Source organism: Eumetopias jubatus, unplaced genomic scaffold, assembly GCF_037043125.1.
Source record: "Eumetopias jubatus isolate StellerSeaLion01/CBP00866 unplaced genomic scaffold, mEumJub1_p1.0 scaffold_3, whole genome shotgun sequence".
NCBI lineage: Eukaryota > Metazoa > Chordata > Mammalia > Carnivora > Otariidae > Eumetopias > Eumetopias jubatus.
Window position 1 is genome coordinate 164,081,375 of NW_028274809.1, and position 25,417 is coordinate 164,106,791.

The window sequence follows — 25,417 nt, forward strand, 5'->3', positions numbered from 1 at the left end:
ATCAGAAGGCACAGGGCTAGACTAGATAAATCCTTGAAATTATCTTTCAAAAGGCTGCCAAGGTGATTATCTGTAATATCTAATGACTTAAGAATATTGAGACCAGTCAGGGTTGACCTCTTTTTGGAAAAAGATGAGGTTTTCCTCTTGCTTTAGAGTAGACCAAATAAGTAAAGGCAAACACAATTTAAAAGAAATTTCAAGAACAAGATGAAGAACAAGTTACTCCAATAAAACTATACTGAATGCATGTGTGTTTTATGCCATGGATATAAAGACAAATCAGATATGCACTTGGTCTTTAAGAAGCTATGATTCAGTAGAAGAGACAAATATGTGTATAAACAAACATATGAAAGAAATTGAGAAGAGACTCATAGAAACTACGATGAAGTTTAGCAGAAGGAAAACTGCATTTTGTTGGGGGAAACATAAAGAAGATTCCTGGAGAAGACAGTATTTTTGAACTGGACTGTGAAGGGCAGATTAAATGGAGGAAGAAGATCATCGATGGTGCACAGTAAACGACTAAGCTGATTTTACAAATCCTAACATTTGAACACAACAGCCTAAGATACAGAGCAAATTCTGTTACTTACAATACTAGCTAGATCATATGTAAACAAATAATTTCTTCTGATAGTTTCATCTTCTACTAATTAAAGTAAAAAACATTAACTGCATATAAACTAATATCATCTATCCATTAAAATACATGCCAATAGATGGATTATTTCACTGAACAAAAATAAGAAAATGAAAAAGGGAAATAAATATTTTTAGAATACAAATAAATACATTGTATACTTTTTCCTCTCCTTCAGGTGATGACAGTAGTGCTTTTTCCTCTTGTTCTGGTGTAGGTTCAGCATCTCCAGAGATGAGCTTTCCAAATACCTGATGAAGACAGGAACATGAGAAGGAATCAGTGTGTGAAAGCTAAAGGATGCATGAGCTAATTCTGCAGGTTTTATAATATTACTATGCTATTCTTGCTATATACCAATACTTTTAAGAGTTATGAGTGCAAAATGAAACACAGGCGTTTTGGGCTATGAGAAGAGGAGGAAATGGGTCACATCTGTTGCCAGCTATCTCTAACTTGTTTTACAAAGTATTTTGTTACTATTTTGGTGTTATTATTGAATAAGATTTTATTTCAGGGTATCCTGTACTAGATTATGTAGTGAGGACACTCACTTGAGATGTAATAAGTCTGAACACTCGCAGAGTCTCGGCTTCACAGTTCCTTTGCTGGGCCACGCTGGCTGAAATCTGGCCAGCAATTTTGGTGCTTTCGCCATCCTTCCAGCCCAGGACTTTTACTTGTCGAACTCTCAGCGTATTTTCTGGGCCCTTTAATTCAATCTTGATGATGTGATTATCCCCTCCTGGAAGTTCACTTGTTACCCAACCAATGTGCCTGGAATCCAGATCGACCTAGCACAACAGAAAAGGGACAGAAACCTGATACAGCTGTCTCACTCTCTTATCACTGTCCTAGACTTAGCGCTAATAACAGCAAGCTCAAATCACAAAGACTTGTGCAGGGACCAAGGTTTACTGTTACTTCATGCTGATTATCTTAAACCTTGTGAGGGTAAGTAATACTATAGTAGCTATTATACAGATGAAATGAGGTTAAAACAGGTTGAAGGATTCTCAGTACAAGATGGAGTTGAGAATTAAAATGTAGGTCTGAGTACTTTCCAGGGACAAGTTATATAAGTAACATCATCAATCAATTTATGTGACTGCCCTTTCCCTACACTGACTGTAAGTGGAAACACTCACAAGATCAGCATCGGGTCCTGTTTTGTGCATCTTCACATTAAAGCACCATTTAAAGATAAGCATTTTTTTTTTTAGAAGATGAGCATTTTTGATGTGCAATTTCTTAATATGTTTTACTTTTGAAGAAAAATTATATGTAACTTCACATTTGTGATTCCTTATTTCACTGCATTTCATTGAGAATATAACTTTTTTTCAAGGATTAAATTTCAATGCACTGTGAACTGGTTTTTGACACTATTCACTTGATAAAATGAAAACTGTTCTTATGGTATTTGATGTCAAAGAGAAATGACCTGGGACGTCTACATTATTTATATAGACATCTAAATTGATATTATTTTAATTGATAATGCCAATTTTCTAGAAAGAGCGTTGAGCATAAATAAATAGTATCTCACTGAATAGGATTATTTCCCTAAATTTTTTAGCCTTTAAAACAAAACTTACTATTTGTTTAATCCAAAATCTCAATTCATTCTTTCAATATGATTTGAAAAACAAAGCAAAACAAGCGGTCAACATTTATGGGATAAAGTAGCTAGAGAAGAACAGCTTTGATAAAGTTTCACCAACACAAGTCAGTTTATACAGAATCTCAGATACATGCCCAAATAAAACCTAACTTGTTTCTAGAGATGGTGTGTAAATCGACTTGCAGCCTGGATACAGTTTTAGTGTTTTAAGTGATAGATTTTCAGGTTAGAGGACAATAATCTACATTTTAACCTGAAGAGTAGGTGTTGATTGTGAATTGATCTATGATGCATTTAAGGCACTCTGACTCTTTTTAAGAGCCTAGGCAGAGTCGAAGACTGTAGGTACAGTATAATCGCTCATGACGGGAACATTTAGGGCACTGACAGATAAGATGTTTAGCACAGGGATGGTTGTAAATGTTCCTATATCTGGACTATTTGTCAGTTTAGTGTTTTGTAAACAGATGATTTTCTATAATACTTTGGTAGCACGCCAAAATTAGAATTTAACAGTAAAGGCTGAGAAGAATTTCTCCCTGGGTAGCAAAACATTTAATGACAAAATTTTAATTACCTGCTTGATTCTGCACAAATCTTCTACTGCTTTGCCAGTTAAGAAGGTCATTGAGGTAACTTTATTCTAAAATAGACAATCAACAATTATTATTCCATATTCCTGCTCCTGAATTTACAGAGACTTCTTACAGTGTACCAATGTCACATTAACTCTGTCATCGTTCTTCCTAACTGATCTCACTCCCTCTGCCCGACCAACCACATTCTTACAACCAACCCCAGTCTTGTCTTATTCTCACAAATTCTACCTTCATTCTCCATGGGCTCTGAAAGAGGAGCTTGGCATTCCCTCTTTTTATCCAAAGTCTATAGAGATTTATTTATTTTTATTAAAGATTTTATTTATTTGAAAGAGAGAGAGAGAGAGCATGAGCGGCGTAGGGGGGGCAGAGGGACAAGCAGACTCCCCGCTGAGCAGGGAGCCCAACGCGGGCTTAATCCCAGGAACCCCCGGGATCATGACCTGAGCCGAAGGCAGCTGCTTAACCAAGTGAGCCACACAGGTGCCCCCAAAGTCTAAAGATTTAAGTTCTATCTCTATCATGAGACCTTTCAACAACTCTGTCACTCTTGTCCCACTCTCTCTGCTATACTTTCCTTGCTTCTGGAGGTATAAGGAAGGCAGGTGGCTTAATCAACAAACACTTGTGAGTGTCACAATGTACCCAGACTGCCTTACAGACTTGGAGAAGGATATATGAGAATGATGGGTTCTATCCTCTGGAGATCCTTGCCACACTAGAGAAGGAACATTAACACATGAAAGAAATACAAACAGAAGTTCAGTATCTTTAAGTACTGAAAAGAATCATGCTGGTACTAGAGCCAAAGACCTTAAAGTTAAGTAACTTTTATGCAAGGCACATCAAGAAACAGATTAGCACATTAATTCCTTAGAGAACTGCATACTTAGCTATATATCAGCTCTAGGCTGATGCAATTCCAACAACTGCCATACATAAGGCACTGGTGGTGTTGGCAGATGGGGACGCAGAGGTATATTAGCCTCAAGGATGCATGTAACTTAGAGGTTTCTTAAAAGGAAAGCCGATGTTGGCTTACCTACTGAGGCTTTTAAAATCAAATATTGCTACAATTATCTCCCTAAAAGGGAAAAATGTCAAATTGATTGCAATCATTGTTCTGACAGAGAATATGTCCTAGCTTAAAATACACCATGAATCAAAGATAACTTTGTACTGAACAGTAAATTCTAGCTAGAAAAATGTTTTGATTTCTTACACTTGACTTTCTAGTAAGATAAAGTAGTTGTGCCAATTGAAACTCTTGGCTCCGAAAAGGAGATAAGCTTATGATATATTAGCTACGCTCCCTTTTCTTGTTTGCTGCCAGGAAACAGGAGTTGGGGGTGGCTGTGGATGGCAAGGAGTGTTCTGACAGCAGACTGGACTTCTGAGGTTGGCATTCCATCTGGGTTACCCAAGACCCAACCCCACCACTCTGGCTCTTTCTGGGAAAGGAAATACATGAATGGGATGGGAGAAGCTTGGCAACGGTCAAAGGGGATTTATTAATACTCTATCTGCTAGCAAGCCACACCCATTCTGAGGGAAAAATTCTAAGGAGTATCCTTCCCCAGGAATGGGGGGGTAGAAGCATGTGGGTTTGGCAGCTGGTGCCTTCTTCTTGGTTCTTAACACTCAAGTAAATAGGCCTCTTTTTCCTTTGTTGACTGCCTTTGTGAAGGAGTACTTAATTCAGTTGAAACATGTGAATAGAATAGTGCTAGGAAGAATATAAATTATGATTATTCAGGTTAGTCTAGATACCCCACCAACACTGCCATGACAGCTAAGGGTGAGGGTTGGAAACTGAGAGCTAATTACACAATAGGTCCAAGTGTATTAAGTGCCGTCAGAGTAATATAAAAAAGAACCTAGAGAAGGGAAAGAGTAATTTTTTAAAAAAGATTTTATTTATTTGAGAGAGACAGACAGAGATAGCAGCAGAGATAGTGAGAGAGATCATGAGCAGGGAGGAGAGGGAGAAGCAGGCTCCCCGCTGAGCAGGGAGCCTAATGCAGGGCTTGATCCCAGGACCCTGGGATCATGACCTGAGCTGAAGGCAGACACTCAACCGACTACATCACCCAGGTGCCCCGGAAAGAGTAATTTTTATAGAAGATGTACTGGGAGAGGATTTTTCTCCTGGTCTTTCGAGATTCTGGGAGGAATCTGATAGGCAGAGTTTAAGGGGAAGACTTCAGGCCAAGAGAAGAGCTGAAACAAGGGCACTCGGGTAGGCAGTTATAGGGCATTCATTTATTCTGCTTAGCTGGAGCCATGGTGTTATTTTTAAAATTGGTATTCCACAGTGCCCCACTGCTCTTCATCTGTTTTTAGATTTAAGATTTATTTGGGAAACATAAAAATGTTGTTTGGTTGGTGAAGTTCCACATGAAAATCTTTTTGCTAAGCTCCGAAATGATAGGGCATGGTCACTGAGGGTCTGAAAAGAACTAATGAGCCACAAATCAAGTTTCCTTTCTTACCCCAAGATCTCGGGAATTGTCCACATGGACAGATACGTAGCGGGCATTGATTCCTTTCACACAGTTGATGGTGATGTTCTTAGTTTTGTTTTTATCCTCATCTCCTGACTCCCAAAAGGTTTCTGTAGAACCATCTGTCAAACTGCCAATCATGGCAGGTCGGCTTGAAGTTTTTATGTCAACAATGCTGGTCAAGTCCTTTAAGCACATTACTATGCACAATTCCTACCAGAAACAAAGGTACATTACTACAATACTGAAATGGAAATCTTTCATGATAATAAAACAAACAAGACATGAGGTAAGAAACAAATGAATCAGATTGTTTAGGAGTAACTTGCAGTTTCTCCTTCTGTACACTGTTGAATGTTAGCAGGATAACACAGCACAGGTGGTAAATGACTGACCTGACTCATCGCTTCAAAGCCAGACTGAATACTGATGCTAAAACTTTCTTCACTGTCTCCATCATCTGATTTTGACAAAATATTGTTAATGTGATGAAAGACATTACTCTGATGGAGGAACTGGTGATCAGACTGCTTGAATTTCAGACTCCAGCACCTAAAAAGGTATAAGCAATATATTAAATAATTCCTAAGGAAATCCTGGAAAAGCACTCTGTAGTTAGTATTTCAAAAAATCTTAAATGTTCCAGGTGAAAAAGAGAAATGAAAAAAAAAATGAGGGAATAATATCACTACCTCTTTGGAACAAGGTAAGATCTAAAGAAAGTTCACTCATTTTACACATAGAAAAATACATCTACATATAAAGAAATTTGCTTCTGTAGCCACGAAGATCAAGGCTACAGAAACAAAAAAGATAATAAATCAATTTTGCAGATAGACAAGTGTTATCCCAACTGAAACAGCCTCTCAAATTTATTAGTCTTATAATTTTACACTAATTCATGAGAGTGTATATAACACATACTGCACTTCAAAAATCTTGTGAAGGGGAAACACAATCTCCCCTCTGCTGGTCTTATCATCAGGGCTGTGGGTAGCCCCAAATCACTCCATCACCTTACAGCTTATAAAAATCAGTGGAGGATAAATATCATTTATATGTGTGGTCCCATATGTGGCTCTGATAACAAGGTTCACAATGTAGAAGTAATGTTAAAATCTTAGCAGGCTGAGACTTAAAAGTAGGTGATGTTCCCCAACGTAGACTTAGGCTGCCTTGTATATAACTAAGGTTCCATTTTTCTCAAAATTCTTTTCAATTCAAAACCCTATTTTGATTTCTGCTTCTGAGACTTCATTCTCCCTCTCCCTTTTGTGACATTTAAGAGTCTACCCTTGGGTAGCACTGAGACAAGAGACTTGGGGTAGAAGAGGGCAGAAGTGAGGAAAACTGTTACAGACTGATAATTCAGAGCACTAAGAAGTGTATTAACCTCATTTTACAGAGCAGCAAATGGGTGCGAGCTAAGGAGGATGATTCTAGATTAGGACAGTAATGAGTGAAACACCATTCACATAATGTAGAGATTCTTTGTATCTTACTATTTAAAAAGGTCTTTTGAGCATTTTGAGTTGAACATTACATAAAATCTCTCCTCCACTGTACCTAGAACACTTAGATGTAAAATTACCTTAGGGCCATTTGCTGTAACGAACTGCCACTCGGAAGAGACATCATAAGATCGGAGATTGTTTGAAGTAAGCGGTGAAACGTGTGTGGTAAAGGATGAGCAGCTTCACCGGCAATCACTATATCTGAGAGAGGATGTTCGCATACCCTTGTGTCTTTCTCCTGAGACAGAAAGTGAAAGCAAGTTGATCAGTCTGTATGCTGAAAAGAACTTTCCCCACACACAAAAAAATTATGTATACTTATAAGGTTATGTATACTGTAAAGACAGTCATGTAACAGAGATGTAAATAAAACCAAAACCAAATCATACCCAAAACACACATTAACTAATTTTGTTTGTATTATCTTTTAGGGAAAAAGTGATGAGGTCACTCATAAATAAAATCACCAAACAAATGAATACTGTATCTGTATTGATCCTGGTGTGCTCACAAATCTGACTCTATATGTGTATGCAGAAATTGAAGCCTCACCCACAGATTTGTCAGAAAAAGGCAACTGTTTTCATCTGATGAGTTTTAGGGTGGTTCCTTATGCAGGAATATCTAGTTGTTAAAGGTGTGAAACAATCTTACACTGTAATTGTGGATTTTTTTTTCTATTTCTCCTTGCAGTTCTGTCAATTTTTACCTAATATTTTTAAGACTATATTATTGATACATACATGTTTAGAACTATTCATCATTTTGTAGAAAGCTTTTTTATCCCTATTATTAATTTTGTCTTAAAGCTTTCTTTTTTTCCTGATGTTAAAGAATCACACCAACTTTATTTTGTTTGGTGTTTGTCCAGTATATCCTTTTCTAAACTTCCACTTTTAATCTTCCTGGATTCTTATGTTTTAGATGTAATGCTCATGAACAGCAACTACCTTTTGTTTTTTTCATCTATTCTGACAATTTTTGTTTTTTATTTATTTTTTAAAAGATTTTATTTATTTGAGAGAGTGAGGGAGAGCGAGCATGAGCAGTGGGGAAGTGCAAAGGGAGAGGGAGAAGTAGACTCCTGATAAGCAGGGATGCAGAACTCAATCCCAGGACCCTCAGATCATGACCTGAGCTGAAGGCTCCAACCAACTGGGCCACGCAGGTGCCCCTTATTTATTTTTTAAAAAGATTTATTTATTTATTTGAGAGAGAGAGCGTGTGTGTGTGTGTGTGTATGTGTGTGTGTGTGTGTGCGTGCGTGCGTGCGCGCGCGCGCGCGCGCGCGCGCGCTCAGGGGCGGGGGGGGGGAGGGGCAGAGACAGAGAAGTAGACTCCCTGCGGAGCGTAGGGCTCCACACAGGGCTCTATCTCATGACCGGAGATCATGACCTGAGCCAAAATCACAAGTTGGGACGCTTAACTGACTGAGCCACCCCAGGCATCCCAATTTTTGTCTTTTAAATGGAAGATTTAGTCTTCTTTGTACTTATTTCTAATATGTTACTTTCTATTTGTACCACTTTTTCTATTTTGTTTTCCCTCTTGGGGAGGAGTTGAGTTTTTTTTTTTCATTTCTCTTATGAGTTTGGAAATTACACAGTCTATTTTTTTTTTTATAAAATTTTTTTAAAAGATTTTATTTTTAAGTCATCTCTACGCCTAATGTGGGGCTTGAACTCACAACCCCGAGATCAAGTGTCACACACTCCACTGAGCAAGCCAGCCAGGTGCCCTCTCCCTATACACTATTTCTATTCTTTGTGTAATGACACACACTCAACTTAATCTAAAGCTAATCAAAATCATTATCAACCCACTGAACACTAACACCAATCACTTGCCTCCTCATGTATATGGTACTGCTGTCTGTATTTTGGTACTAAGTTTTAAAAATCATTCCCATTACACATTGTCACTTTTTATACAGTCTTTGTTAAGAAGTAACACTTTCTTTTCTTTTCATTCTCAGATCTTCCATGTGAGATCTCCTTTTGTACCTGAAGCGTATTACAATTTTCCTTTCTAACAGTCTGTTTGTGGCAAATATCTATTTATCTGTTTATTTTCTGAAAATATCTTTATTTTGCCCTTCTTCTACAAAGACAGATTCACTGGATTGACAGTTATTTCCTCTCAGCACACTGAAAATATCAATTTTTAAATTGGTCATAAAGGTCATAAATATGACCTCATATTTTTCACTTTTTAAAGCAATTCATTTTTTTTTTTTGTTTTATTCTGGATGATTTCTTCAGGTCTCTTTTACAATTCACCAATTTTTTGACTAATCTGTTGTAAATTTCAGAACTGATTTTTTTTTGGTTCACTGCTTTTTTTCTAACATTAATTATTATACTAATATATAATTCTTACCTGTTATTTAGTTCTTTTTCAAATGTCTTTCTTACAGTTCTTACATTATTATATTTTAAAGTTGGTCTTTTATTTCCTTAAACACATTAAACACAGCCATACTACAAATAGATAAACTACCACCACGGAAATTGCTGGTCTGTTTCTGTTGCCTCCGTTTCTACTAGTTCTTACTCATGATACTTCGTTTCCTTGTGAGTTTTAAGAATTTGGCTGTAATAATGTTACTTGATATCCTTGGAAATTAATCATAAAATGTTAAGCATATAATTTTAGCATGCCTGCAAGGGAACTAAATGCTGTCTAGTCTTCCCTCTACAGATACGGAAACGAGGCCCACAGTTGCACCGTTACAGAGGTGGAAATGCGGCTGGCACCCAGGTTTCCAGGGTTCTAGTCAATGCCTTTCCATTATGCAGGTTGCTTCCCATAAAATCCAAGTCCTTTGCAGCCAAGCAGACATTTTTAAATTTCACGTCCCTACATGGTATATTTTTACTCTCTGCCAACTTACAGCCATGTTGTGAAGTAGACAGGTTTTCCGTAGGATAATGTCGCCCTGGTTATCTGTCTTGCATAGGCATTATGTTGTCACTGCTTCATGACAATAACGTTTAGCGAGAAATCAGAACTGAATGATCACATCTTTGCTGGAGCGAAAACTCACTAAAATTCACTAAACAGAGTGAATATACTGCCCACAGCATTGAAATTTTATTCTCGCCTTTAGGTTATACAATCTGTGAACGAGCTCACGTATACTATTGCGTTATCTGGAGATGGTTCTACTCTTCTATAAAAATACGGACAACTGAGAAGCCCCGAATCTCCCGTACTTGTTCTGCATTTTCTTTGCTTGTTTTACGTTCCTCATCCTCTTCTTCCTCTGGGTCCACTGGGGCAGGCGTCAGAGAGGCCACAAAATGCCACAGAATGTCATGCAGAGAAGTCGTCTGGATGACATTACACAGAAGCCAGTTGAACGCCTGGACAAATGATGGTTAAGTGAGTCACAGATAGAAGAAAACATGCGAGCAAACATTCTGAGTAAGAAACAGAGTACTCCACGGACCAAGTGTTCCAAGGGAAGATAATGAACACAGCTGGCCTTCATCTCATTGAAAACACACTGAACTTGAAATCGTCAATAATTTTGGTCCCGAGTAAAAAACATAATAGGGAAAATAATACGTATGAAATGTAACACAGAAATATTTTTTCAAACCACTTTTTATTTCAAAAATTCATCTTCATATTAATTTGCTGAAGCACATTTTTTTCCCCAATTTGCATTTAGGATAACACAAAATGTTTCTCGAGTCTGTACAAGCTATCATATACTTAAATGTATTTACACTGTTCCCATCATCAATGAAGTGGCAGGTTATTTATTATACTCATGACAAAAAAGATTAAAATATATATATATAATATATATATAAAAATATGACAGATAGTAATCCTATCATTTCCTGAGAATAGACACAGGAAAGTCATTATAGTTAAATTTATAACTCAAAAGGTCTACTTGTTATGTCTTTTTCATGATTCTTCTATCTGAAATGATATCCTTATTACAAAAAGCTTTTTTAAAAAAGATACTAACAGGATTCAAACAATAAAGCAGTGCAGAAATAAATTTCTTTAGAGTGCTTAAATATGGACCTCTATATTCATTTATATTCGTAAACAAAGAGTTTAATTTTGATGTGAACATTTAATATTTTTGATTGGCTAATGTTTCTTAATTTTTTGAAATTTCTGTTGGGTAGAAAAGGAACTAACATTAAAAAAAATCATCAAATGATTTGTATGATCAATGAATCAATAACCCCATTAATGTATTCATACCTCCATAGCAAAAACTCGGCAAGCAGATTTCCTTAGGGCCTGTTTCATTGCTATTTCAAGACCTTCTAGATCATGATGTTGTATAACAAAAGCTAAAACTGGCCATTGGAAATTTCGTTCTCCTTTGGAAAGAGAGCTGTGGGCTGAGATTAGCCGGGAAAGCTCAGGAGATGGATGTCTCAAGAGGGAAGAACCAACTTCTATTTATTAAAAAAAAAAAAAAAATTAACTTTCATAGATAATACATACAATTAATATAGTTAAGATGATATTAAAAATAACAGTATCTAGCTTATTCACTAGAGTCTTAGGGGGTTTTGTTTTTGCATGTGACACAAATCGTAACAATTTCAATTTTTACTGAGGCTGAGAAAGATTATAAATACTTTTTTTTAAAAGATTTTATTTGTCAGAGAGAGACAGAGAAAGAGAGCATGTGAGCATGAGCTGGAGGAGCAGCAGAGAGAGAGGGAGAAGCAGTCTCCCTATTGAGCAAGGAACCCGATGCAGGACTCCATCCCAGGACTCTGGGATCATGACCTGAGCTGAAGGCAGACGCTTAGCCAACTGAGCCACCCAGGCATCCCAAAAGATAAATTATCTTTTTTTTTTTAAGATTTTATTTATTTATTTGAGAGAGAGAGAATGAGAGAGAGCACGAGAGGGAAGAGGGTCAGGGGGAGAAGCAGACTCCCTGCTGAGCAGGGAGCCCGATGCGGGACTCGATCCTGGGACTCCAGGATCATGACCTGAGCCGAAGGCAGTAGCTTAACCAACTGAGCCACCCAGGCGCCCCAAAAGATAAATTATCTTACTTTCCTAAAATCATGTAGCTATTAAGTTGTCTCATTGTTTTTTGAATTCTGGGCTGAATCTAAAGTTCATGCTTTCTAAAACACTCTAAAAGCTAAGTATTGTATTTTTTCCCTAAATGGAATCTATATATGATATACAATTACCTATGTATAAATATTAGACCAAATCTTCATTTTAGTTAAGTGGGCTACCTGATAAATCACGGTATTATCCTTTTCTCTTGGATTTCTTTCTTTATTCTTGACATAGAACCAAGCAGCTCTACTTTGGGGCTATTGATACCAACTAGTCCAGATTATTTAACTTTTTTACTGATTAAGAGCTACTTATATCCCCACATTATTTATTCACAGTGGAAGTAGCCCCAAGAGTTAGAAGCTTCTATTAGGAATGAGAATATAATTGTGAAAGTGTAAGTCACTGGAACTACTAGTTCACTGAAACCTAGTAGAAGGGATAATGGTGGCAATGTTTGGCTTAGAACCTAACAGGTAAGATTTTAAAGGTAAACTTATTCTTGAGTTATCACTGGATGGTCTCTAGGTGTCTCTTCCAACCGAGATGCAAAATTTAGACAAGCATACTTTTGGGTGTGTCAAATGAAAGGAATGTCAACCACAATTTAAAATTAATCCATTTCCTTTCAAAAACTAGATTTTATTTATTTATTTTTAATACAAGCAGGGGGAGTGGGAGAAGAAGCAGGCTTCCCGCTGAGCAGGGAGCCCGATGTGGGGCTCAATCCCAGGACCCTGGGATCCTGACCTGAGCTGAAGGCAGACGCTTAACGACTGAGACACCCAGGCGCCCCTCAAAAACTAGATTTTAAAAAAAATATCTGCGAATAAAACCATTTGGACCACACAATCTTTCTTTTTATCTTTATACTTACCAGTGTCTCCACTGTTAACTCTTCTTCTAGGAATGGCTTTAACTCGTGCAGGTAAAATGGAGTGTTGTTTATCATATTCAGAAGCAACAACTGAGTATGATCTTTGGAAGACAGTTCTCTTTGCAAGATCAGTATCGGTTATGGGACTAGTTTCCAAACTGCAGATAGAACATGATGACAGATAAAAACTTAGGAGAAAAAGTGAATAAAGTGAAACTACATTTAATTTATAATAGTGTAGTCAAATATATGAACCTATACCTCCTGTAGAAAAAACACAAATTCAAAGCCAACTTGACAATCTCTCTTTAAGTCACAATTTGATTTCAGAAACTGCGTCCTAAAACTTCTGGTTTTCTTAAATCTACTTTGCATTTTTCAATGAAGAAGAAGAAAAGGCATTAAATGTTCTAAACTCCTTTCAGAATCAAAAGCATTGTGGTGGAAGTTATGTCATGATATTCAAGAAACCTAGACAGATATATTCGTAACAGCACAGAAGAGAAACAAAATAGGTATGTATACACACAATAAACTGGAAAGTGAAACAATTCAATCTTCTTTCTGTGCTTGAGTTTTCTATTAGGTTTCTCATTCTTGGGAAGTGCTGCCCACAGTCCTTTCTAGAGCACGGCCACACTAAGTGCAATGAGAGGTAACAAACTGATTTTTGGCACAGTTATATTATGCTGACATTCTAGAACTCAATGATTTTCATTCCAGTTTAATTAAACTAACAATTTTTCTATTTACTATAGCAACAATAAAAAATACTTGAAAAGCTATTAATATGGTTATATATTTTCTTTTACTGAGGCTTTTTATAAAAAAGAGAAATACCTTTCCTTACTTTCTCTCTAAGAAAGATTTACCAACTATTCTTTTCATGTGTTCTTTTTTCTGTTACCTCATTCCAAATGGGGACAGTTTTGCCCACTATGAGTTCTGGATTTCTTTTCCATCATTCAAGTCAGGTTTGAACTACTATGTCCGTCAGTCAAGCTTATGTTTTCTAGGAAGTAGTTAACTCCCTGGCTATTTTCTTTACTCACCACCTCTCTAAGGGTATAATCATTCTTGTTTGAATGGGCTGTAAATACTGTGCCTGGATGTCAGCACGGGCCAACAGGTTCCAGAATGACCAGAGAGTAGGGATACATTAATTTAATTCACTTTATAAATGGTGTTACTACAAAACTCAAGACATTTGTTGTGCTTTCAGAGGAAGCTTATCCAACAACGTGAAAAAAAAAAGTTATACAACCTAAAAAGATAATGACTTGTTCTTATAAAAATGGTCATGCTTATAATTCCTTGTTGTGGGGGGCTGTCTTGTGTACTGTACGTTGATTAGCAACATTCTTGACCTCTCCATACTAGGATGCCCATTGAACTAGCCTAGTTATGACAAACAAGGACGTTTTCAAACACTGCCAGATGTCACCTGCGAGGCAAAACCACCCTTCTATCCCCTACTGATTTAATGGAGTCATTATTATCTTTTGTAATAGCTTGAGTTTGTCAAGACTTTTTTAAAGAATAGCTCAAAGATGCTCTATTACCTGAATTACTATACGCTTGTGATGTTTCAACTTGGCTGAATATAAAAACGCTTGAGTCATAGTTTCTTTAAGATTTTATGAAAACTACCCTTATGTGTAAAGTCTATAGTGTTGTTTTTTAAAATTAATTTTTATTTTTTTATTTTTATATTTTATTTTATAATGTTATGTTAGTCACCATACATCATTAGTTTTTGATGTAGTGTTCCATGATTCATTGTTTGCGTATAACATCCAGTGCTCCATGCAATACATGCCCTCCTTAATACCCATCACCAGGCTAACCCATCCACCCACCCCCTCCCCTCTAAAAACCTCAGTTTATTTCTTAGAGTCCATAGTCTCTCATGGTTCGTCTCTCCCTCCGATTTCCCCCCCTTCATTTTTCCCTTCCTGCTATCCTTTTTTTTTTTTTTAACATATAATATATTATTTGTTTCAGAGGTACAGGTCTGTGATTCAACAGTCTTACACAATTCACAGCGCTAACCATAGCACATACCCTCCCCAATGTCTATCACCCAGCCACCCAATCCCTCCCACCCCCCACCACTCAGGCAACCCTCAGTTTGTTTCCTGAGATTAAGAATTCCTCATATCAGTGAGGTTGTATGATACATGTCTTTCTCTGATTGACATATTTTGCTCAGCATAATACCCTCTAGTTCCATCCACGTCATTCCAAATGGCAAGAATTTGGGTTTTTTTGATGGCTGCATAATATTCCATTGTGTATATAATACCACATCTTCTTTATCTATTCATCTGTCGATGGACATCTTGGCTCCTTCCATGGTTTGGCTACTGTGGACATTGCTGCTATAAACATTGCGGTGCACATACCCCTTCAGATCCCTACATTTGTATCTTTGGGGTAAATACCCAGTAGTACAATTGCTGGATCATAGGGTAGCTCTATTTTCAACTGTTTGAGGAACCTCTATACTGTTTTCCAGAGTGGCTGCACCAGCTTGCATTCCCACCAACAGTGTAGGAGGGTTCCCCTTTCTCCGCATCCTTGCCAACATCTGTTGTTTCCTGACTTGTTAATTTTAGCCATTCTGACTGGTGTGAGGTGGTATCTCATTGAGGTTTTGATTTGGATTTCCCTGATGCTGAGCAATGTTGAGCACTTTTTCATGTGTCTGTTGGCCATTTGGATGTCTTCTTTGGAAAATGTCTGTTCATGTCTTCTGCCACTTATGATTGGATCATTTGCTCTTTGGTTGTTGAGTTTGATAAGTTCTTTATAGATTTTGGATACTAGCCCTTTATCTGATATGTCATTTGCAAATATCTTCTCCCATTCTGTCGGTTGTCTTTTGGTTTTGTTGACTGTTTCCTTTGCTGTGCAAAAGCTTTTTATCTTGATGAAATCCCAATAGTTCATTTTTGCCCTTGCTTCCCTTGTCTTTGGCAATGTTTCTAGGAAGAGGTTGCTGCGGCTGAGGTCGAAGAGGTTGCTGCCTGTGTTCTCCTCTAGGATTTTGATGGATTCCTGTCTCACCCTGAGGTCTGTCATCCATTTTGAGTCTATTTTTGTGTGTGGTGTAAGGAAATGGTCCAATTTCATTCTTCTGCATGTGGCTGTCCAATTGTCCCAATACCATTACCATAAGATACCTAGGAATAAATCTAACCAAAGAGGCAAAGAATCTGTACTCAGAAAACTGTAAAATACTCATGAAAGAAATTGAGGAAGACACAAAGAAATGGAAAAATGTTCTATGCTCAAGGATTGGAAGAACAAATACTGTGAAGATGTCAGAGCTACCTACAGCAATCTACACATTTAATGCAATCCTTAACAAAATACCATCCACTTTTTTCAAAGAAATGGAACAAATAATCCTAAAATGTGTATGGAACCAGAAAAGACCCCGAATAGCCAGAGGAATGTTGAAAAAGCAAAGCAAAGCTGGTGGCATCACAATTCCGGACTTCAAGGTCTATTACAAAGCTGTCATCAAGACAGCATGGTACTGGCACAAAAACAGACACACAGATCAGTGGAACAGAATAGAGAGTCCAGAAATGGACCCTCAACTCTATGGTCAACTAATCTTTGACAAACCAGGAAAGAATGTCCGATGGAAAAAAAGTCTATAGTCTTTTATGCTTTCCATGCATTTTATTTATTTGATTAATCCATAATTTGGTTTTAAGATTCCCAAGATCTTTTATATTTCAGTATGTTTGATTGATTGGGTAAAACTTCCAAGGTAGTATCTTTCTTTTGAAGCTTTAGAGACATTGTTTCACTTGTTTTCTTTCACTCAAAGTTGTTCAACAGAAAACTTTTCCTTTTGTAAGTTGACTTCTTTTTTCGCTGCTCAGATACTTGAAAAATTCGTATTTTTTTTTTTCTTGGAATTTCAGTTTTAATCAATTTTTTTTATTTTTTATTATGTTAAACACCATACATTACATCATTAGTTTTTGATGTAGTGTTCCATGATTCATTGTTTACGTAACACCCAGGGCTCCATGCAGAACGTGCCCTCTTTAATACCCATCACCCGGCTAACCCATTCCCTCACCCCCCTCCCCTCTAGAACCCTCAGTTTGTTTTTCAGAGTCCACAGTCTCTCATGGTTCGTCTCCCCCTCCGATTTCCTCCCTTTATTCTTTCCCTCCTACTATCTTTTTTTTTTTTTTTTTAACCATATATTGTTTCAGAGGTACAGGTCTGTGATTCAACAGTCTTACACAATTCATAGCACTCACCATAGCACATACTCTCCCCAATGTCTATCACCCAGCCTCCCCATCCCTCCCACCCCCCACCACTCCAGCAACCCTCAGTTTGTTTCCTGAGATTAAGAATTCCTCATATCAGTGAGGGCATATGATACATGTCTTTCTCTGATTGACTTATTTCATTCAGCAGAATACACTCCAGTTCCATCCATGTTGTTGCAAATGGCAAGATTTCATTCCTTTTGATGGCTGCATAATATTCCATTGTATATATATACCACATCTTTATCTATTCATCTGTCGATGGACATCTTGGCTCTTTCCACAGTTTGGCTATTGTGGACACTGCTGCTATAAACATCGGGGTGCACATACCCCTTCGGATCCCTACATTTGTATCTTTGGGGTAAATACCCAGTAGTGCAATTGCTGGATCGTATGGTAGCTCTATTTTCAAATTTTTGAGGAACCTCCATACTGTTTTCCAGAGGGGCTGCACCAGCTTGCATTCCCACCAACAGTGTAGGAGGATTCCCCTTTCTCTGCATCCTCGCCAACATCTGTCATTTCCTGACTTGTTAATTTTAGCCATTCTGACTGGTGTGAGGTGGTATCTCATTGAGATTTTGATTTGGATTTCCCTGATGCCGAGCGATGTTGAGCACTTTTTCATGTGTCTGTTGGCCATTTGGATGTCTTCTTCGGAAAAATGTCTGTTCATGTCTTCTGCCCATTTCTTGATTGGATCATTTGTTCTTTGGTTGTTGAGTTTGATAAGTTCTTTATAGATTTTGGATACTAGCCCTTTATCTGATATGTCATTTGCAAATATCTTCTCCCATTCTGTTGGTTGTCTTTTGGTTTTGTTGACTTGTTTCTTTCGCTGTGCAAAAGCTTTTTATCTTGAGGAAGTCCCAATAGTTCATTTTTGCCCTTGCTTCCCTTGCCTTTGGCGATGTTTCTAGGAAGAAGTTGCTGCAGTTGAGGTCGAAGAGGTTGCTGCCTGTGTTCTCCTTTAGGATTCTGATGGACTCCTGTCTCACATTTAGGTCAGGAACATGGCAGGGATATCCACTATCACCAATGCTATTCAACATAGTATTAGAAGTCCTAGCCACAGCAATCAGACAACAAAAAGAAATCAAAGGCATCCAAATCAGCAAAAAAGTCAAACTCTCACTCTTTGCAAATGATATGATACTTGTTGTGGAAAACCCAAAAGACTCCACTCCAAAACTGCTAGAACTCATACAGGAATTCAGTACAGTGGCAGGGTATAAAAATCAATGCACAGAAATCAGTGGCATTCCTATACACCAACAAGAAGACAGAAGAAAGAGAAATTAAGGAGTCGATCCCATTTACAATTGCACCCAAACCCATAAGATATCTAGGAATAAATCTAACCAAAGAGGCAAAGAATCTGTACTCAGAAAACTATAAAATACTCATGAAAGAAATTGAGGAAGACACAAAGAAATGGAAAAATGTCCCATTATCATGGATTGGAAGAACAAATGTTGTGAAGATGTCAATGCTACCTATAGCAATCTACACATTCAATGCAATCCCCATCAAAATACCATCCACTTTTTTCAAAGAAATGGAACAAATAATCCTAAAATGTGTATGGAACTAGAAAAGACCCCGAATAGCCACAGGAATGTTGAAAAAGAAAAGCAAAGCTGGGGGCATCACAATTCCGGACTTCAAGGTCTATTACAAAGCTGTCATCATCAAGACAGCATGGTACTGGCACAAAAACAGACACATAGATCAATGGAACAGAATAGAGAGCCCAGAAATGGACACTCAACTCTATGGTCAACTAATCTTCGACAAAGCAGGAAAGAATGTCCAATGGAGAAAAGACAGTCTCTTCAACAAATGGTGTTAGGAAAATTGGACAGCCACATGCAGAAGAATGAAACTGGACCATTTCCTTACACCGCACACAAAAATAGACTCAAAATGGTTGGAAAACCAATTTTTTTTTTTTAAGTTCAGTTATTCCTCATAGTCACCTGGTACAAAAATTTCCTTTTAATCTAGAAATTCAATACTTCATCATTTGGGGGATTTTTTCTTATATTATAGCTTTAGATACATTTGCAATTATATTGGTTGGTTTTTCTAATTTAAAAATACTAGTCATTCTTTTTTTTAAAGATTTTATTTATTTATTTATTTATTTATTTATTTGAGAGACAAAGAGAGGGAGCAAACACGAGAAGGAGGGAGGGTCAGAGGGAGAGGGAGAAGCAGACTTCCCGCTGAGCAGGGAGCCCAACACGGGGCTCGATCCCAGCACCCTGAGATCATGACCTGAGCCAAAGGCAGATGCTTAACCCACTGAGCCACCCAGGTGCCCCAATACCAGTTATTCTTATGTTAGACTGTCCTGTTTCCATGCCTGTTATCTTCATTCTAACTGCTATAATTGTCTTATTACTCTTTACTTACTGTGATTATCTCAAATTTTTCCTTTATGTCAGTCATTCAATTTACTATTCTAAATGTTTCTAATTTATTAGTCTTTTAATGGTATTGATTTGGTCTTCAGTCTGTCCTCTTAGCTCTGTGATATAACCTTTTAATTCATTCTCCCACTGTTTCATTAAATATATGTCATTATCAAGTTTTCCAGTACAACAGAGTACTTATAAATGTTCTTTTTTTCTTTGAGAGATTTTTCTTTGAGATTGGGTTCTTCATCTGACTTTCATGACATACTATTTATTTTCCTTTTGATGATATTTTTAAAGTGGGCAGCTCTGTCTAGGTCTTGTGTTTGTTCTGATAAACTATCAGTGGATTTCCCTAGACTTCCTTTTCCACACTGACACCTGTTTTTTTTTTTTTCCTTCCAGAGATAACTTGAGATTTTATTGAATATTCTATACCATTCCACTGAATTGGGTGTGTATCCTGTCTCTGTGGCAGCATTCCCTGGCACCTTGGATTGCCGCTTTGCTTCAGCATGGCACTGTGGGAAATAGGATTCCCTAGATTTCCACTTTCTTCTGTGACACTAGTGATGATACTAGGGGCTTCTATGTTAGAGGATTTTACCCTGACTATGATATTCTACAATACACAGAATATTCTATGATATTCCAAGATATATGCAAACTTCTTTTCACTGTTTTTACCTAGAAGTTTATACCACTTAATTTTGATCCTAAAGGGTAATAACAGCCCAATGAATCACATTTATCAGACTAGTCTCAAAATGGCTTCTGACTCTTCCAGAAAATCTATCTCCTTTAGAGATACTTTATTACCTTTAAAGATGTAAAAGGCTACACTGTACTCTTTGGAGAAAATTTTAAAAGCAGCTCAAAAAAACTCTGAGGAATAATCCACACAGTTGGGGGGAAATGTTGCAAGTATTTTCAGTGGAAAAATACTCACTTGGATATATGAGTTCTACTGTGTGTATTAAAATCTGTTATATTAGTTATAATAATAACCACATAGTATTAACACAGTGGCATATCTGAAGAAGCACATTCTTTCTTCCTTCCCAATGATAATGTGTCTGCAATTACTCATGCCTGATATCTTGATGCTATCCTAAACTTATCCTTTTCATTATCTAGTTAGCCAACAAGCCACACTGATTTTTACTAGAAAATATTTCTATTATCCATCTTTTTTTTAATAATCATTCCCAACATAATCCAACTCCACACAGTTAGTGGAAATCTTTGACTAAATTTATAAGCTTCTCAATCGACACTAGTGAGACTATCTTTGAAATTTTATCATGCAGTTCCTCCTCCAAAAAGTCACAGTGGTACCCTAATTCCCTCTGCTTTATATTTATATGCTTCTATTCAGTTTTCAAGAAGGTCTTTACACTGATGTTACTACCATACCTAAGCAAGTGGGAGAAGACTGCATGCGGTAATCCAGTAAGTTCAAGATTTATTTTTGGTGCTACTTCTCTCACGGAACTTTCCCTAAGCACTGCCTCAAACTAATCTTTCTCTAGTCTGATTTACTACAGCACTCGATACAATATCATACAATGGAATCCTTCATTATTACTTCCATCAGTTGATCTCTTCTCTCCAACTAGTCTGCCTCTGCTATCAAGGACTTCGTCTTATTCATGTATGTATGTATGCTTTTTCTTACAGCTCTAATAGTTAGCAGAGCTGACTCAATGTCCTTCTTGAGATGGAAGGACATACAAAAGAACTTCTAAAGCATTCTTTTTTAGTTCAAAGTCTTTCTCCCACCAAACACTGGCTATCCAATAGAGAGGGGAGAAGTGAAATACCTTGGTGGCATAGACTTCATATTGCTCTCTGGCTCTTCAAAAACATTAGGACTTGCATCAGGTGTTACGGATATGTATGGGGCCGGTACAGATGTTGAACGTAGATATCTCATTTCATCCTGGAAGAGGTTGTCATCTTGATAGCCCACAAAATTTTCATGATGATGCCTGCATTAAATCAAATCCAGTGACTTCAAGTATGATGGCACCATAGATACTTTTCATTTTTAATTTCTTTCATAAAAGTAAAAGCAGCACATTTAACTGTAAGAGTGAAGTATTAAAATAATCATAGATGTAAGTAGGAGGAAATAGAAGTCTGACAATTTCACACATAAATATTCCAGGTACCACAAACATTTCAAATCCAAAACTGGACTCATTTTCTTTTCTTCTGAGAACCTTTCCATCCTCTAGTGTTTTGGTGAATGATCCCACCAACTATCCAGGTGCCTGGGCCAAAGTATCTTGGAGTTGTGGTAGGCCAGTCCTCAACTGTGACCAGCTGTGAACACTCAGCCCTATGAATACTAAGTGTCCTCTCTTCTGACTCCCTATCATCATTGCCTTGGTTCAGGCTCATGTTTCTTGCATGGACTATTGAAATACAGTCACCATTTTTGGTAGGAACATATGTAAGAATCAAATTTGAGAGAGATTAGACCCATGAAATGTTCCATGGGGTGGGGTGGGTGTGGGTGTCCATTCCCCAGGGGGCTAAAAATATAAAATCCATGATTATGGTACAGTGGCATATTTTTAAACATGTTTTACAATTTGATTCTTTCCTTTTCAAACTGGAACAGAGAGTTGTTAACCTAAGTCTCCTAAGTCGTCTGACTGAAGCTAAAGATTTGTTACATTTGGCATACCTAATGATCTCCACCTTGGTTTCAAATGCATTTATATGACATTCTCATTTTGTTTCCTGTTTATTTTATTAAAATAGTAAGTACAAAATTAAAAAAAAAACTATATAATTCTGCTATAGAGAGGACAACATCGCTAAAATGGAACTGTTGTTGGCAAGCCATTCCTGCAGGCAATTTCCAGAAATCTTCATTTGACAGCTGTTGAAAAAAGTCTGAATCTGGTATATGAAAGTGTGTTTACAATGCCAGTGTATAATGTACGGAAGTATAGGCTGTACAACTCAAGTCCAGTAAAGGACAACGGTATACTATGAACAGGCTTCCCCCACCTCTAGTTATAACCTTTATGGAATTTCCATGTTTGAAGCAGAGTGATCTAACTGCAAATCAGTTCATTTATTTCCCTGTTTAATATTCCTTAACCGTTCTCCCTGTGGGATAAAATCCAAACTTAGCATGGGCTACAGAGCCCCACATTACCTGGTCTTAGGTAGCTACTACTGGGGCATTTCTTATGTTTCTCCCAGTGGCCAATGCTTTAACCAGCCTCTGATTCCTTAAATGTGTAATGCTATTTCATGTCTGTCTTCACACATGTGCTTTACTGTGGGGAATTGCTTTCCTCCATCACCTACTTGACTGATTTCTATTTATCCTTCAAGATTGCTTTCCTTCCTTGGAAAGATTCAGGTACTCTCCATCCTTCATGCCCTAACAGCATCCTATGCATACTTCTATTAGAGAACTCTTCATAAAACATCTTAAATGTTTCCTTTACAGGTCTGTCTTCCCACCAGAGTGTGAGCACATGGAAGTCAGGATTTTATTACATTCATCTTGGTGTCTTCAAGGTCTAGAACAAAGTTGGTACCCAGCTAACTAACATTTAAATGCTAACAGAATGAATACTTCAAAAAAACAAAATGGAAGATTTCGATAGCAAATTGTTTCTTTCCCCTTCAGCACTTCCAACTATTAACAGACTGAAGTCAGCTTTCCAAAAAGTAAAAGATAGCTAGAGTCTTAGTTTCTATGACATATTTTGTATTAATAATACAAATTAATATAGTATTTACATGTTTTTAAAAAATCTTGACTCCCATAAAGTGTGTACCCTACCAGTCATATATTGGTCAAGGAACTCACAAAATAAATCCCTGGAGGTCTCTTTATTGTACACAAAAGGTAATGTAGTGTGGGTATTCAGAGCATGATATTAATCAACAATAGCTACTAATCCCAAGTGATTAAAAAAAACAACCACCAAGTTATATTACCTAGCTAATGTCTGCAGGTAGAGACAAGGCATTTTAACGGGAAGATCCTCAGAAATGCCCTCTTTCACGCTGGGAAGATGAGACTGAAATGGCTTTGTCGGATGGTAACACAGAATGCTTGGCTCCGCTGCACTGCTCAGGGACAGCAAGAAGAGTGCATTCGCCTTAATCACCTGGTGAGCTTCCATAGTGGGCAAGGCACGAGGAGTCTTGACTTGCATTGGTTTCCTCCTGGACTGTTTGACCTGGCAAAGAAAACTTTGCAGTGATCTTTTCCTACTTAGATTCAAATTTTAAATTTCTTAGCCTAAGTATTGTGAGTTTCTAATAAAAATTATTAAACACTTATAGAACTATTTTAAAATAATAATAGTGATTACCAAAAATAACATTCACTTTATGCTTTTCCTGAGCTGTCTGAAATTATTTTATTTTGAACACAAACTATTTCTTTTCTTTCCTTGGGAAAATCTAAATGTAATTATTTTTTTTAAAGGGTAAGCAGTGTGTGTGTGTGTGTGTGTGTGTGTGTGTGGTGTGCATTGTATGTTTGGCAAAATTTTTAGTTAGGTGTGCCTCTAGTTCCCATAGACCTACAACATAATTAAGGATTAAGACAAAGAGAGTAGATAAAGAGTAGAAAAGGAAAAGGAGAATGGAAAAGAGGGAGAGTTGAGAGAGATAAAGGTGAAGATGGAAAGCTATGTACATGTGTAGAGTAGTACACCATGAATAATAATTACACAGTAAACATTTGTCAGTAAGGCATATGTGCCACAGGTTAGTTGTCTTGTATTATCCCAAGATATAATTTATTTTTGTAATTAAAAATAACTAACAGTACAAATATTAAATTTGAATATTATTCTGATTATAAAAGCTGATCTTTAATATCAATTCTGTGGAGTTATCTGATATTGTATGAGGATAAAAAGGGATTTTTATAAGATTTATTCTTATCATGAACAGTATAGCCAGAACAGAATAAAAATACCTTCTCCCTTGCAGCAGCCTGTTTTTCACGGAGATATTTTTCTCTACAGCGATCACATACCAGATACCAAGTGCTTCCTCCTAGGCCACCATCACCACAGTTACCAGCCCATCCTCCACAAAAATGTCCAATGCTATTGTAACCTTGTCCACCGGCATACCGGCCACAACCTTGAAACAAGAGCAAAAATACACTTTAAGTGTCCTTAACAATCTGATCCTTGATGCTTACACATGAATGATGACTTACCTTTGCAAAGTAAGCAAAATACTGAAGAAAGTATCTGACTTTTTTTTTTTTCAGGCTATTAACTGCATCAGAAAAATAGCCCACTTGGCCAAAAAATAACCAATTAAATGATGCCTAAAATATTGGAGATACTCTCTATACAGGTAGAAAAAAATAAATTTAAGATGGGGGTACATTTAGGTTTACTGACATATGCCAGTAAGATTGGACAAAATATTCTGTAAGAATGATATATTTCAAGGAATCATGTATTTCATAAAACATTTCATGTATGGTATGTAGAAAGAAAAAAATTTTAACCAAAGTCATAATAGGTGAATTTGGGAATACTTATCAATTGTTATAGAATTCCTTATATTTATCTAAAATACAGTCTTCTGGGCGCCTGGGTGGCTCATTGGTTAAGCGACTGCCTTTGGCTCAGGTCATGATCCTGGAGTCCTAGGATCGAGTCCCATATTGGGCTCCCTGCTCAGCAGGGAGTCTGCTTATCCCTCTGACCCTTTCCCCTATCATACTCACTCTCTCATTCTCTCTCAAATAAATAAAATCTTTAAAAAAATACAGTCTTCTGATTAAATAGTTGAGATCAGTTCCATAGGAAAATGACCAAGGAAATCAGTGTAGTCTAATTTAATTTGCAACTTTTA

General features: G+C 37.1%; 1 protein-coding gene across 11 annotated transcripts in view; it reads right to left on the bottom strand.

The window, feature by feature from the left end:
- The window catches only part of MYCBP2 (MYC binding protein 2), a 262,122-nt gene that overhangs the window by 26,801 nt on the left and 209,904 nt on the right, over nucleotides 1–25,417 (bottom strand). For 9 of the 11 annotated variants that reach the window (XM_028106119.2, XM_028106120.2, XM_028106122.2 and 6 more), the window contains 12 exons: nucleotides 24,519–24,688; nucleotides 23,525–23,769; nucleotides 21,376–21,543; nucleotides 12,826–12,983; nucleotides 11,118–11,317; nucleotides 10,103–10,252; nucleotides 6,965–7,125; nucleotides 5,769–5,925; nucleotides 5,362–5,586; nucleotides 2,848–2,913; nucleotides 1,201–1,440; nucleotides 799–897 (listed from right to left, as the gene is read on the bottom strand). In XM_028106119.2, the coding sequence (XP_027961920.1) occupies nucleotides 799–897; nucleotides 1,201–1,440; nucleotides 2,848–2,913; nucleotides 5,362–5,586; nucleotides 5,769–5,925; nucleotides 6,965–7,125; nucleotides 10,103–10,252; nucleotides 11,118–11,317; nucleotides 12,826–12,983; nucleotides 21,376–21,543; nucleotides 23,525–23,769; nucleotides 24,519–24,688 (2,039 nt within the window). The remainder of the gene's footprint in view (nucleotides 1–798; nucleotides 898–1,200; nucleotides 1,441–2,847; nucleotides 2,914–5,361; nucleotides 5,587–5,768; nucleotides 5,926–6,964; nucleotides 7,126–10,102; nucleotides 10,253–11,117; nucleotides 11,318–12,825; nucleotides 12,984–21,375; nucleotides 21,544–23,524; nucleotides 23,770–24,518; nucleotides 24,689–25,417) is intronic. The other 2 variants (XM_028106117.2, XM_028106115.2) reach the window with 1 other exon arrangement.